General features: G+C 46.5%; 1 protein-coding gene across 1 annotated transcript in view; it reads right to left on the bottom strand.

Moving 5' to 3' along the window:
- KPNB1 (karyopherin subunit beta 1) overlaps positions 1 to 12348 on the bottom strand; it is a 49319-nt gene extending 36971 nt beyond the window's left edge. The window contains exons 1-5 of the mRNA XM_082271613.1: positions 12199 to 12348; positions 12001 to 12059; positions 2144 to 2326; positions 1863 to 2063; positions 356 to 508 (exon numbers count right to left, since the gene is read on the bottom strand). Of these exons, the coding sequence (XP_082127739.1) occupies positions 356 to 508; positions 1863 to 2063; positions 2144 to 2326; positions 12001 to 12059; positions 12199 to 12238 (636 nt within the window). The 5' untranslated portion in view covers positions 12239 to 12348. The remainder of the gene's footprint in view (positions 1 to 355; positions 509 to 1862; positions 2064 to 2143; positions 2327 to 12000; positions 12060 to 12198) is intronic.
- Between the last annotated feature and the right edge of the window lie 1431 nt (positions 12349 to 13779).

Here is a 13779-nt window from a genome sequence, read left to right as displayed (position 1 = left end):
AGGAAACCTGTCCCATTTTTAACTGTAGGCTATTAAGCAGATCAACTGTTCCACAATCAAGACATTTCAGGTTACATTTTTCTATCATAAGTATGAAATTTCAAGCTCCAACTAAAGTGCTGACAAAGAGATTACTTTAGCAGTCAGCGAGGAAATTACAAATATGCAGCAGAGTTTGACCATGTTAAATCCATCAGACTGTTTCAGTGAACAAAACAATAGCCAGTCCACGCATTACAACCATCTGCTGCAAGCTCAGCAATTCCACAAATTCTCTATAGCACATCCATAGCTCTGAACTTCACCAGCAATAAAGTTACTACAGAAAAAGACAGATTCTCTTTTCTTTTCTCACCTCTTTGTCAAAGTTAGATTTTGTGAACTCCAGAGAGTTGAGCAGAGCATTTGTTGCTGCTAGTCTGACATTGTTACTTGGCTCCTCTTTTCTCATACCCTGGATGATAGCAGTCAAGATTTCATTTGATTTATGTTGCAGTTGCTCTGGATCCTAAAACAGAAAAAAAAAAATATATATGATTAGCTCAAAACAGTAGAAAGCATTAGACTGGAAGGTAGACTAAGAGGATATGAGCTTGGGCGTGTAACCACTAGACAGTGAATGCTACCAGCCAGTAGGAAAAACTAGTTGAAACTGATGCAAGTGAGACTTCCTGCCCCCAAAGATTCAAATTAAGATCTGTACTAAAATGCAACAAGTAGGGTTAATTTAGGATTGGGGAGTGGTTGAAAGCCAATGACCTGCCATACTGTTAAACTCCACACAGCAGGAAGAATAAAAAAAAAAAAAAAACGTAATCACTTCAAAGCTGAACTCTGCTGGTAAGAAAAAGGGAAGGGGGGTGCACCTTTAAAGAACGGGTTGAACATATTGGCCAAAGATTTTTTTGGCCAAGTTTCTTGTGGGCTGAGGGAGTACAATACTTTTGTCCCCTTGTGAGCCATAGCCTGCTTTCAGCTAATAGAGCAGGGCTGCTCCAGGCTCAGAGAATACCAACATTGTCAGGATGCACCCTTCTGCCTGATTTGGCAGTTGGCCCCACCTCTTAGCCCATGGCAGAGAAGTAGGACCACCCACTCTAACCCTCTTCCCCAGATAGCACCGAGGCAGAATAGAGATTGTTGGCTGTCACTGCTCTACGCTTGGAGCGGACTGAACTAATCAACCAGTGGTCATGTGATCGTTCAACTCAGGTTTAAGAGCCAACATAGGACAGCTGCAGTATAAAGGCTATACATGTTCAGTTTTTTTAAATCCAATACTTTACCCGCTCACTTTGCCTAGGGGACAATGAAAAGGGAGATTTGCCTTATTCCTCGCTCCTGCAGGCTTCCCCAGTTTTGTGCAACTGGTACCATGAAGCCACCAGTCGCAGCCCCGATGTTTTCCTGTACAATGTAATGCGCAACGCAATCTGTGCTCCCAGCGGAGTTCTAAAAACTTCCCTTCTGTGGTCGTAAAGAAACCATGTCTTTATGTGGTAAAATTATTCAGGAAGTGCCTTTCATTTTACTCTATGAACACAAGAGCATTCTGATTGGCTAAGAAGCAGGCAAGTGACATCACGAGCGTCGCCAGAGAACACTGCATATTCATTTATTGAAAAATGCAAGTTGCTTCTTGAATGGCTCATATAGCACATGACCAATACAGTACCTTTTTGGCCGCAACAGCACAAAATACTGTATGGCAGCACAAGCTGCTGCACAGCACTACAGGATCCACAGTGGCCAGACGCTCTGGTCCAAGCAGCAGACATCTGGAGCATGCTGGCCTAAACTAAATCTTTATAGCAAAGGAAACGGTTATCCTGCAATCAAACATATGCAATACAGCCACTTACAATGTCCTGGCATATATATCCAATCGCTTCCAGCGTAGATTCTTTCATGTGCTCTGTACTGTTCAGGTCGGTCACGTTTGCAACAAGCTGTGGTATTAGTTGAGGCCATTGGTTGACTGGTATTTCCGCACATGCTATCCCTGCCACGCACTGTGATGCTGAACTGGGCCTGTAGCTTTCTGTTCCCAGTGTACGCAAAACCTGTAGAGCAGATATATATCACTTAACACACTAACCAATCATTCTTATGGTTTTCAATAATTAGTCTACTTAGAACTTACCAAAGCTTTGATCTCACTCCGGACATTGGAATCAATTGCCAGCCACCGCTGTTGGTACTGTGTCTTCAAATCTGGGTCTTTTGAGGTCAAAGAGTTCTTAATCTGTAAACCGGACGCAACTCTGGCAACCTGGCTGTTTGCAGGATTGGCCAGCACTTTTGAGAGCTCCAACAGGAAAGTTGCCTAAAAAGAAAGAAGTGTTAATGCAGTGCAGACTTAGTTTTTTTTTTTTTTGGGGGGGGGGGGGGGGGAGGGAGCGCAAACAGTTATTGGTTATGAATAAAAGAGAAGACCCATTCTTGCATAGCTATAAATCTTGCTTTGTGTTCGAGGACTTCTAAAAACTAAGATGCTTTTCAATGGATACATCACTAACCGTTATAAAGGCAATGAAGGTGACCCCAACCATTTCATCACTGGGAGGATCTGTATGGAACCATTTTTTGGTAGGCTAACCAACCATCTGCGCACACAGGGCAATTTCAAGAAAAATATTTCTAAACGTTAGTCAGCAGCACTAAAAAAAAAAAAAAAAAAAAAAAGGAGTAGTAACCTGCCACAAACACCCTGCCGCCCCGCCAAGCCCAACTGCTGTTGCTTGAAGGCTTAAAGGGTGACCCCCCCACTCTTTACTTCAGTGGCAGGGCCAAGACAGCTGTTTTCCCCCACTGCTAAAGTAAACTGGGCTAACGTTACCTGGTGACATCACTGTGTGACCCCGCCCCTTTGTTTACTTTAGCGTAAGGAGAACAGAATCTCATTCAGAACCAGCAAGCTAAGGAATAGGTCGGGTTCAGAAGGCAAATTTCTCATGTGGGTTGACGGCCATTGCTCATCGTGATCAATGTGTACCATCGCAGGATAATGGGTCTACTTCACTGGGTGACCCCAAACCCTTGTGATGTCATGAACCTGTATGGACATCTCCATAAATGTTCAGTAATGTTAAAAGGGGTGGGGTCACCTAGAGATGTCACCAGGTAACCCCAGCCCAGTTTACTTTAGCAGTGGGGGAAGAAGCAGAGTTGTCTTTTGGTCCTGCCACTGAAGTAAACAAAGGGGCGGGGGGGGGGGGGGGGGTTGTTACCCTTCAAGCAATAGGAGTGGTTGGGTTCAGTGGGCGTCAGGAGTTTGTTTACATTATGCTGTTAGTGGGCAATCCCCCACAATGAGTCATGGTTAACCGCTTGTGGACCGCCCCATGCACATATACTGTCGTCGTTTTGGGTCAAATCAAACCTAGTACATAACCTGACACAGACACAGGGACCCATAAATCATTGAGGAGACCGGCAGAGCAGCGGTCTACCTATGTAAACAATGCAGACCACAGTTCTGTGAGAGGGAAATGTACTGATCCCCGCATTTATGCCAAGCAGGAACAAATCTTTACCTTCCTCCAGTCAAACCACCTCCCCCAGTTAATAAGCACTCCCTAGGAACACATTTAACCCTTTGATCACTCCCGATAACCCCCTTCCCTGCGAGTGTCATTAGTACAGTTTTGTCTGAAAGCAGAAAATTCATTAAGGTTAAAAAACCTTCTGCCTTTAGACCCACTTAACATCTAAGCCTTAGACCATGCTACCACATGTGTGGATTCCAGTGTGTCACATGTAAGGCAACCCATTCATGTTATTGGGCTGCCCTACAAGCAAGAAATGCAGAAAAGTCACCCAGGACTTTCAACAATGCACTGCAGCAGCATGCAGTTTGTTGCACGTGTTCGATGCATGGGGGAGCCATTAATGAATGGCACCACTGTATGTTGGTAAAGTTTAGCATCTTTCTCTGCATGTTGGGCAAGCGCGTGTTCCCTACATGCATAAACTGTAAACCTAGCCAAAGAGCATCTCCGAAAAAAAAAAAAAAAAACACACACACCTTTCACTTCTTTATATCAATCTATTAAGCCAAGCTCAGCTTAAAGTTGTTGTAAAGAGTGAAGGTATTTTTTTTAACCTTACTGCATTGTCTGCTTTAAATAAAAAAAAAAAAAAAAAAAAAAAAACCTTCTATTGCAAGTGCACCCCCCCCTCCCACCTAGAGCGCTGATCTCTCCCCCTCCTCACTAGACTCAGTGAGAGTAGTGGGAGCCATTGGTTCCTACCGTTAATCAAATCCAGCAATGCAGGTGGAGGGAGATTAGCTGGGCCTAACCCACTGTGTTTGCGCCATTATCGGAAGCAAATTCCTATGGTGGCACACTAAAAAGCATCATGGCAGCTGCAGATTAAACAGAGGGCAAGAGGACAGCTTGCTTTGCTGAAAAAAGGGGGGTTTACTTCCACTTTAACTTGACAATCACCACCAAGGTACTTCAAATATTCAATTCATACTAAAATCTGAGTAAACCATAAAAATAAGCCATCCAAGCCTTATTGTCTTTGGAAACATTCCCAGCCTCCTGGATTCCAACCTAATATGCCCAACCACAGATCACTTTATAAACTAAACTGTAGCTCCATTTCTGTCAATTTATACTAAACTCACACTGGAGGAAAAAAAAAAAAAAGAAAAATGAATTTATCCAGGGCATACCAGATTTTGGCCCCTGGCCACTGTCCAGATTAACAGGACACAGCAAGTCAAATCAAAACCTGAAAAAACATTGCGATATGGGAACCCTGAGGTGGAGGTTGCAAGCGCCAACTGCTTAATAATCTGAGGTTTGGTAAACCAAAAACAGTCTGCCCCTAAAATCACTCAACCTACAAACAGCCCTTAGGCGCCATTCACATATTGGCGTCTGGGATCGCCACTGTTCTGAATCATTGCAAATCGCGGGATGGCCGTGCGATTCCTGTGACTTGCAATGGCACCCCAAATGCGGCACGATTTTGCTGCGATTGTCACCCAAACTGCAGTAAAATCACGCAAACAGAATGGCGGGATGCCTGTCGCCCCCAAAAAAGTACAAGTTTGAGATGCCTTTGCAAGTCACAGGAATCGCACGTGTGCCCCACGATTTGCAATGATTGCGGGCCGAATCGCAGCGTTTGTCCACGATCCCAGGTGCCAATATGTGAACTGAGCCCAAGTGTTTGATCAGGGAACCAATTAAGACACATCCAGATTTATCGATCAAGTCCTAAAAAGAACTATGGATAATTTTATTAGCTTTGGATAGTGAAGAGTTAGAATCCTCATGAGGTTTTAATTGCTACTTGTGTCCCTGCTTGGTAAGAATAACCTCTGTGTGACACTGAAGACCATCGTCAATGCAAGTGATAGTAAAGGGGAATCAAAAACGTAAGTTGTCACTAGATAAGGTGAGGGCAAGTCCATCAATGAGTCATAAGTTTACCAATGAGTCACACACTACTAACACTTATCCAAGGGGAAATTCTCACTTTTTCTCCATTACTTCCTGTTGTATCTTCAAACTGTTTGCAAAAAAAAAAAAAATGGGACTTTGCCAGTGGAGCACAAGCAGCAAAAAACGGGTTTTATGCCACCTCCACTCAAAATTTAGAAAAGCGCTGGCTATGCCTGCAGGACTGTCTGATCAAGTGTTGAGCTAGCTTTTCAGTTGCATTCTGGCAATTTTGAACCTGGAAATGCACTGAGGCTGCAGCGATTAGCTGGTGCAGATGAGGATCCACTGATAGGGTGGCACTGATGTGCACTGTAAAGCACAGTAAAAACCAAGTAGACTTACTGTGCTGCATGCAATCTCTCCATACACGCTGTATCGATGTGAGGAGAGCGCTGAACCCCTGCGTGACCCCGGATTGATCAGAGCGATCACGCGGTAAAGGGCCGCTGTCATTGGCCCCTTACCATGATCCGCCGGGCGAGCACAGACAATTCCCTGTACACTCTCAAAATTAGCTGACTGTGCTGTAGCCGTCATTTGGCTATGGCCCAGTTGACAAGTGGTTAAAAAAAAAAGCTTAAAATTAATTTTCACCGCCAGCCAAAAGACAGGTACCAAAAACACACAGATCATACTTTAAGCATTCTCATGTGTCTTCAGCAGTTTCACAGGATGGCTTAGTAAATGCAGAAAATGGCTCTGAATTCCTAGGGCAGTGATCAAACTCCACTGGCACCAATTTTCTGGGTCTTGATGGGAGACTCCAAGCTGAACCAAACAATCCATTTTTATTACTGAATGATGTGATCACTGTATAATAAACTGCACTAGCATTAGCTACATACAGCACAGAGTTCTGGCAGCAGTATGGGTTGTGAATGGGAGCGGTGGCTGTTTAACATATTGGGCTGACTTGCAGCCTATATCTCAGAAACCGGAGAGCAGTGCCATGTGGGGGAATGATCATGTGATCAGAAGCCAGTCCTACCAGCTACCAAGCTTTATTTCAGACCCAAAGCTGCCTCTGTGCTGTGAGCACGCTAAGCACATAACGGCCGCCCAGCAGCACATGTGGAATGTGAGCGTTAAAAGGTCGTCCTTTTGTCGAAAATATGTTAGGCAGTCAAAAGGGGCTAGAGCAGAACTAAACTCAATCATACCCGCCTGTGCTTCAACAGACCCGACACCTGCGAGGTCTCCTGTCAGTAAAAGGCATCTTCTACCCATCTTTTGGGTGCCAGTCTTTGGCCGTTTTGATAGGCCAGCATGGGATGACATCACTCAGAGTGATGTCACCTGATCATGTGACCGCTGATCCTTCCAACCCTTGAGGATTAAGAACTAGTGAATCCCTGGTGCTCAACACGCAGCCCCATGGTCTGTGCTGACCTTCTAAAGCACTGTCAGAACCTGACATTACAGACACCAGGGAGAGAAAGGAAAACAAACCAAAGCAGCTTTGGAATCTTTTCCTTTTCAGATCCAGCTGATTCTTCTCTGCCGTTTAACCTTTACATTGCTCAGCTGTGTGGAGCCAGCAAAGCAGCGATCTGTGTTAGGGTAGTGAGGTCTCCTGGGCCACCACTACCCTATGGAATGCCAGTTTCTTCTGCAGCTGTGTCAATGATGAAAAGGTGCTGCACCAGGTAAATAACTGCACATTGAAAGTCCTTTATTCAGACCCTGCATCATCCACTCAAAGAGAAACCGCTTCCAATTAGCCGATGAGAAAATCATGAATCTCCCACCGTCACCAATCAGAGGAAGCCTTGTATTCGTTGAATGCTTTACCTCTCTGGCAGCTGTTTGTTCCCAATTGCGGTAGGAGGCAGCTTGGTGTGAGAATAAACCCATTATACAGAGCTCCCTTTTCGATTTTGGGCAAACTCTTTGAAGTGTACAAAAGGATGTTGCATAACAGCGCTGTACAGCAGCATTTTGCTCAGTGCTGCTGTACAGCGCACAGTGATAAAAGGCAGCATGCTGCATTTCAGCATAGCATAAAAAAACTACGTTGGTGTGAACAGGACACAGAAAATTGTTTTCTGTGTGTCCTTGCAGTGACAGGTGTTCTACAATGCAGTAACCACATGTCACTGTACTGTGTGAATTCACCCTTCGATCTCATGCACACTGGACGATTTTACAGCTGCTGTTTTTGGCATCAGGCGTTTATTTTCTGCAGCCAGTAACTCCCCAGCATGTTATCCTATGTGTCCATGCACACAGGCTGTTAGCAGCTGTTTTCTGGCAGGAAAAAGAACCCAGAACTAGTGGGTTTTGAGAGAAGTATTTCAGCTGTAAAAATGCTCTGATAATAGTTGAAAAGTGTGACTTTTCAACATTTATCTACATTTTTGAGCCATGGGCTTTTGTGGGAGTATAGTTTTGCTAAAAAAAAAAAAAAAAAAAAAACAACTATAAAATGCTACAGCTGAAAAATGCTACTGCAAAAAACACTGAAAAATTCCTACAGCTTTCTACTGGTGTTTTGATGATGTCCAGTGTGCAGGAGGCCTTCTATGCAGCAGACAGGAAGTTGTCCCTACTGATGCCAGTACAGTGCTGTATAGTGTATGTAGCACTACAATTACAGTGGCCTCATCATTCTATAATAGAAATAGCATAGGGTCACAGTGACCAAACTATTTAAAAAGCTAAAATTATAAAGTGGTTGTAAAGGTAAAAAATTGTGCAGCTTCTTCCCCCTCCCCCCTATTTAAAGAGGAAGTAAACCCATATATTTTGAGTTTCAAAAAACAAAAAAAATATTTCCAGCACATGCCCAGAACGTAACTGTCACATTGGTTGTGCTCAAACCATCCAATAGCTTGTTTCATCGCTGATCACATGTGCAGCTTCCTTGGCTGAAACTTCCACTTTAATACTTACCTGAGCCCCATCTCTAGCCAGCACCATACCTGAGAGCAGAGGCTCTCTCCTTACTCATCGCCATTTCTGATGTTAATGGGGGGGGGGTTGAAAGAAGTAGGTTATAAGCCCTGTCAGACCTCCCCCCCCGGCTATTTGTGTCCAATTGTGGAGGGGATTTCCCTTCACTTTCTATCCCATAGCCAAGAAGGAAGTGAGGATTCCCTGCCAATTTAGGGGGGGGGGGATTCCTTGGGTACCCACACCCCCAGATCACAAGAACTAGTGTCCCCATAATTTCCCTCTTATTTTTCTGGGGACAACCCAACATTTTCGTTTGGTAAGCACAACCGCCTGTAATGGGGACACAGACAGCAATAAAAACTGACAGGTTCCATTCCACTTTATCCAAAACTAAAAAGTTTTGCCTTTAGTTATACTTTAATCAAATCCTGTGACAAGGGAGCGGAGCTCAGGATCGGACCCGCAGGCGTGTCACCACAAGCAGCGGCTTCCTATGCCAGCACACCAATCCGAGGAGCCAGGAGCGCTGGCGGGGAACCCCAGAAGGAGGATCGGGGATTCTCTGTAAAACATGCAGGGAACAGGCATGTATATCATGTAATTTATAAAAATAAAAGCTAGGTTTACAATCACTTTAGTAGGGGACAGAGGTTCCAAGCATGAAGCAAGTGAAGTCACATCTGGTCACTGGGCCCCCCCATCAGCTATTTTTTTTATTTTTGTTTTATTTCAGGTTCTTATATAGCGCTGTCAATTTACGCAGCGCTTTACATACACAGTAAACCCCCCTCCATTGCGGGGGTTACGTTCCGGACCCAGCCGCGAAAAGTGAAATTCCGCGAAATAGAAAAACCCTATTAAAATGCATTGTAGGCATGTTTTTTTTACTGTCACTGTACGTGTAGAAGCATTTTAAGGTCTTTAAAGAGGAAGTAAACCCTCCTCAGGAAGTTGTACCTATAGGTAAGCCTATGATAAGGCTTACCTATAGGTACTGTAAATATCTCCTAAACATGTACCGTTTAGGAGATATTTACCTTTAATGCAGCCAGTGACGTCACTGGCGCATGCGCTCTGAAGGAACGGCAGATCGTGCCGTTCCTTCAGAGCCCCGTGACCGTCGGCTCCCGCGCGCGGGAGTGACGTCACCACGGCTCCGGCCAATCAGATGGCCGGATGCCGCGATCCCGGAAGACGGGCGACTATACATGTCGCCCGTCATACAGGTAAGCGGACGGCACGGCGGGGGCTCGTTCTAAGGTAAGTATTTCATAATGAGCTAGTATGCGATGCATACTAGCTCATTATGGGTTTCTCTTTCAGGATTTAAAGAAGAGAAAAAAAAAAATTCTTGGTGTACAACCTCTTTAAACACTTTTAAAACAATAGAAACTCATTTAAACACAAAAGATACTGAGAGACATAGCAAGAGCTATGGAAAACACAAAAATATTTCATTTTTAATGATTTATATAGTAAAATAACAAAAAAAAAAACTCGAATTACCGGGGCCGCAAAAACTGAACCGCGGTGGAGCGGGGGATTACTGTACATTGCACATGCTATCATAGATGACTGGGTACAGGGTAAGTATGGTGACCCCCATAAGAGGGAGGGGGATTATCTGGGTACAGAGGAAGTATCAGTAACCCCATAGAGGGGGATTATCCGGGTACAGGGGAGGTATTGGTTAATTCCCACAGAGGGAGGGGGTGTTATCTGGGTACAGGGGAGGTATTGGTTAATTCCCACAGAGGGAGGGGGGTTTATCTGGGTACAGGGGAAGTATTAGTAACCCCCCCCCCCCACAGAGGGAGGGGGATTATCTGGGTACAGGGGAGGTACGGTGACCCCCATAAGAGGGAGGGGGATTTTCTGGGTACAAACCCCACAGAGGGAGGGGGATTATCTGGGTACAGGGGAGGCATTAGTAACCCCCACAGAGGGAGGGGGATTATCTGGGTACAGGGGAGGCATTAGTAACCCCCACAGAGGGAGGGGGGATTATCTGGGTACAGGGGGAGAAGTATTAGTAACCCCCACAGAGGGAGGGGGATTATCTGGGTACAGGGGAGGCATTAGTAACCCCCACAGAGGGAGGGGGGATTATCTGGGTACAGGGGGAGAAGTATTAGTAACCCCCACAGAGGGAGGGGGATTATCTGGGTACAGGGGAGGCATTAGTAACCCCCACAGAGGGAGGGGGGATTATCTGGGTACAGGGGGAGAAGTATTAGTAACCCCCACAGAGGGAGGGGGATTATCTGGGTACAGGGGAGGCATATTAGTAACACCCACAGAGGGAGGGGGATTATCTGGGTACAGGGGAGAAGTATTAGTAACCCCCACAGAGGGAGGGGGATTATCTGGGTACAGGGGAGAAGTATTAGTAACCCCCACAGAGGGAGGGGGATTATCTGGGTACAGGGGGAGAAGTATTAGTAACCCCCACAGAGGGAGGGGGATTATCTGGGTACAGGGGGAGAAGTATTAGTAACCCCCACAGAGGGAGGGGGATTATCTGGGTACAGGGGAGGCATTAGTGACCCCCACAGAGGGAGGGGGATTATCTGGGTACAGGGGAGGCATTAGTGACCCCCCCCCGGAGGGAGGGGGATTATCTGGGTACAGGGGAGGCATTAGTGACCCCCACAGAGGGAGGGGGATTATCTGGGTACAGGGGAAGTATTAGTAACCCCCAGGGAGGGGAATGATCTGGGTACAGAGGAGGTACAGTGACCCTATAGGAGAGAAGGAGATTATCTGGGCACAGGCGAGGTATTAGTGAATCTATAGGAGGGAGCTCTGGATACATAGGAGGTATGGTGTGCCCCCCATTGAGGGAAGAAGAAGATCTGGGTACAGAGGAGGTACGGTGTGACCCCATAGAGGGAGCTCTGGATACATAGGAGGTAAGGTGTGCCCCCCATTGAGGGAAGATGATCTGGTTACAGAGGAGGTACGGTGACCCCATAGAGGGAGCTCTGGATACATAGGAGGTAAGGTGTGCCCCCCATTGAGGGAAGAAGAACTGGGTACAGTGGAGGTACGGTGTGACCCCATAGAGGGAGCTCTGGATACATAGGAGGTATGGTGTGCCCCCATAGAGGGAGCTCTGGATACATAGGAGGTATGGTGTGACCCCATAGAGGGAGCTCTGGATACATAGGAGGTATGGTGTGACCCCATAGAGGGAGCTCTGGATACATAGGAGGTATGGTGTGACCCCATAGAGGGAGCTCTGGATACATAGGAGGTAAGGTGTGCCCCCCCTATTATGAGCCAGGCTGGGCGCTGCTCCCACATGGGACCGTTTTCCCGGCACTCAGATATAGGCCGCAACTCAACCCAACGTGCTGAAGAGCCACCGCCCCCTCTTTCACCGCTCCCTGAGCCGCGCCTTCCCATTGGTGGCCACTACCCGGCTCGAAGTCAGCTCTCTCCCCCATTGGCTGAGCGCGCATGGCGGGCAGGTTAGGCTGTAAGTGTATTGGCGGTTTATGGAGGCCTGAACACGGCCCGCTCCAGTAAACCATGACCGGCAAATCCCAGCCTGGCCGGCCTGACAGCACGCCGCTAGTCACAGACCACACCACTAAGCGCCCCGGCCTCCCCGTACCACACACAGCCCCCCTCTCCTCACCTGGTTCTCGATAGCCGCCTGCTCCAGGAACTTCTGTGCCGCTTCCAACTCATTGCGGTCTATGGAAGAGACAACACGTCAGAGCTCGCCGGTAACCACAGCTATCCCCCCACACACATACACCCGGTCCATGCAGTGACAGCCCGCTACCGTCTCCTCATCTCACCCACCCCCCACATGCCTCTCCCGCTACCTCACCTGGAGATACGGTCTTCTCGAGGATAGTGATGAGCTCCATGCTGGCGGTGCCGGGTCACTGCTCGGGCGGTGCCGGGCGGGCTGCCGGAGGAAGGGAGGGAGCGTGGCGCGGAAGGATCTGAGCGCTCAGTGCGAGAGGGGGAGGGGCTTTGCCGCGCACTGATATCAGCCGGACCTCGGTGACCGCACACAGCGCTGATTGGCGGAGAGGGAGGGCGGAGCAGGCAGTGGGCGTCGCCATAATGGGGTCATACAGCATGTGCTGTGAGGAGAGATAAAAACGGGGGAGTCTCCTCACACAGGCCTGCATGGGACCGGTATGAGAGAACTACATGTAATCAGGAAGACTAATAATGTTCTATACATAAATATTAGATAGAAATACATATACTGTATATTTTTATTTACTTCTAATTGATAACAACAAAAGCACCATATTACATTCACCATCTCCTTACTTACTGTATATCTTCTATTTCCCTTCCCCCTTCTACACCCCGCCCCCTCAACTCATTTTTTGCCACATACTGTTAACCACTTTAAGCCCCGGAAGATTTTACCCCCTTCCTGACCAGGCCCTATTTTGCGATTCGGCACTGCGTGATTTTAACGGACAATTGCGCGGTCGTGCGACGCTGTACCTAAACGAATTTGACGTCCTTTTTTTCCCACAAACAGAGCTTTCTTTTGGTGGTATTTGATCACCTGTGCGATTTTTATCGTATGCGCTATAAACAAAAAAAGAGCGACAATTTTGAAAAAAAAAAAATATTTTTTACATTATGCTATACGACATTCCCCCCCCCCCCCCCCCCCCCAAAAAATAAAAAATTTTTTTTTTTTTAACATTTTAGGCCAATTTGTTTTCTGCTACATATTTTTGGTAAAAAAAATCGCAATAAGCGTATTTTGATTGGTTTGCGCAAAAGTTATTGCTTTTACTTTTTTTGTTTAATATATTTTTATTGAGGCATATAGAAAGTCACAAAGACATACCTCTGTAATCTAGAGCAGTGTTTCTCAACCTTTTTCCAGTTGGGGCGCCGTTGAAAAGTATTTTTTAGTCTGGAGGCACCCCTGTCCAAGGCTCGAGTCTCGTTACTGTGTGTCGCGGAACACGCGCAAAACCGCGCCATAAATTCTTGGCACTGTTGGGGGAAGCAGAGAGCACAGCACACTTCCCACCCACCCCCCCCTTTACTTTCACTTTTGAGGCTGACCGAGCTCTCTATCAGTGCTGATGTACAGTTTGGCAGGGGATTGGGAGATAGGGCTCATCTGATATCCCTTCTCTCCCATGATCCTGTAGCACACCTTAGAACCTCTGGCGGCACACCAGTGTGCCGCGGCACACTGGTTGAGAAAGGCTGATCTAGAGGAGAACAAAACATAATCCTTGAACAAAATTGTACACGTCAATGACAACCAAGAACAACATGAACATCACACAGGCAGGCACGTTATTGCTTTTACTAACTACGGGAAAGATTTATGTCATTTTTATTTATTTATTTTTTTTTTTACTAGTAATGGTGGCAATCTGTGATTTGTAGCGGGACTGCGACACTACGGCGGACAGAT

This window comes from Pelophylax lessonae (genome assembly GCF_965119305.1).
Source record: "Pelophylax lessonae genome assembly, chromosome: 11".
NCBI classification, from domain to species: domain Eukaryota; kingdom Metazoa; phylum Chordata; class Amphibia; order Anura; family Ranidae; genus Pelophylax; species Pelophylax lessonae.
This window is presented reverse-complemented; position numbering and strand designations above follow the sequence as displayed.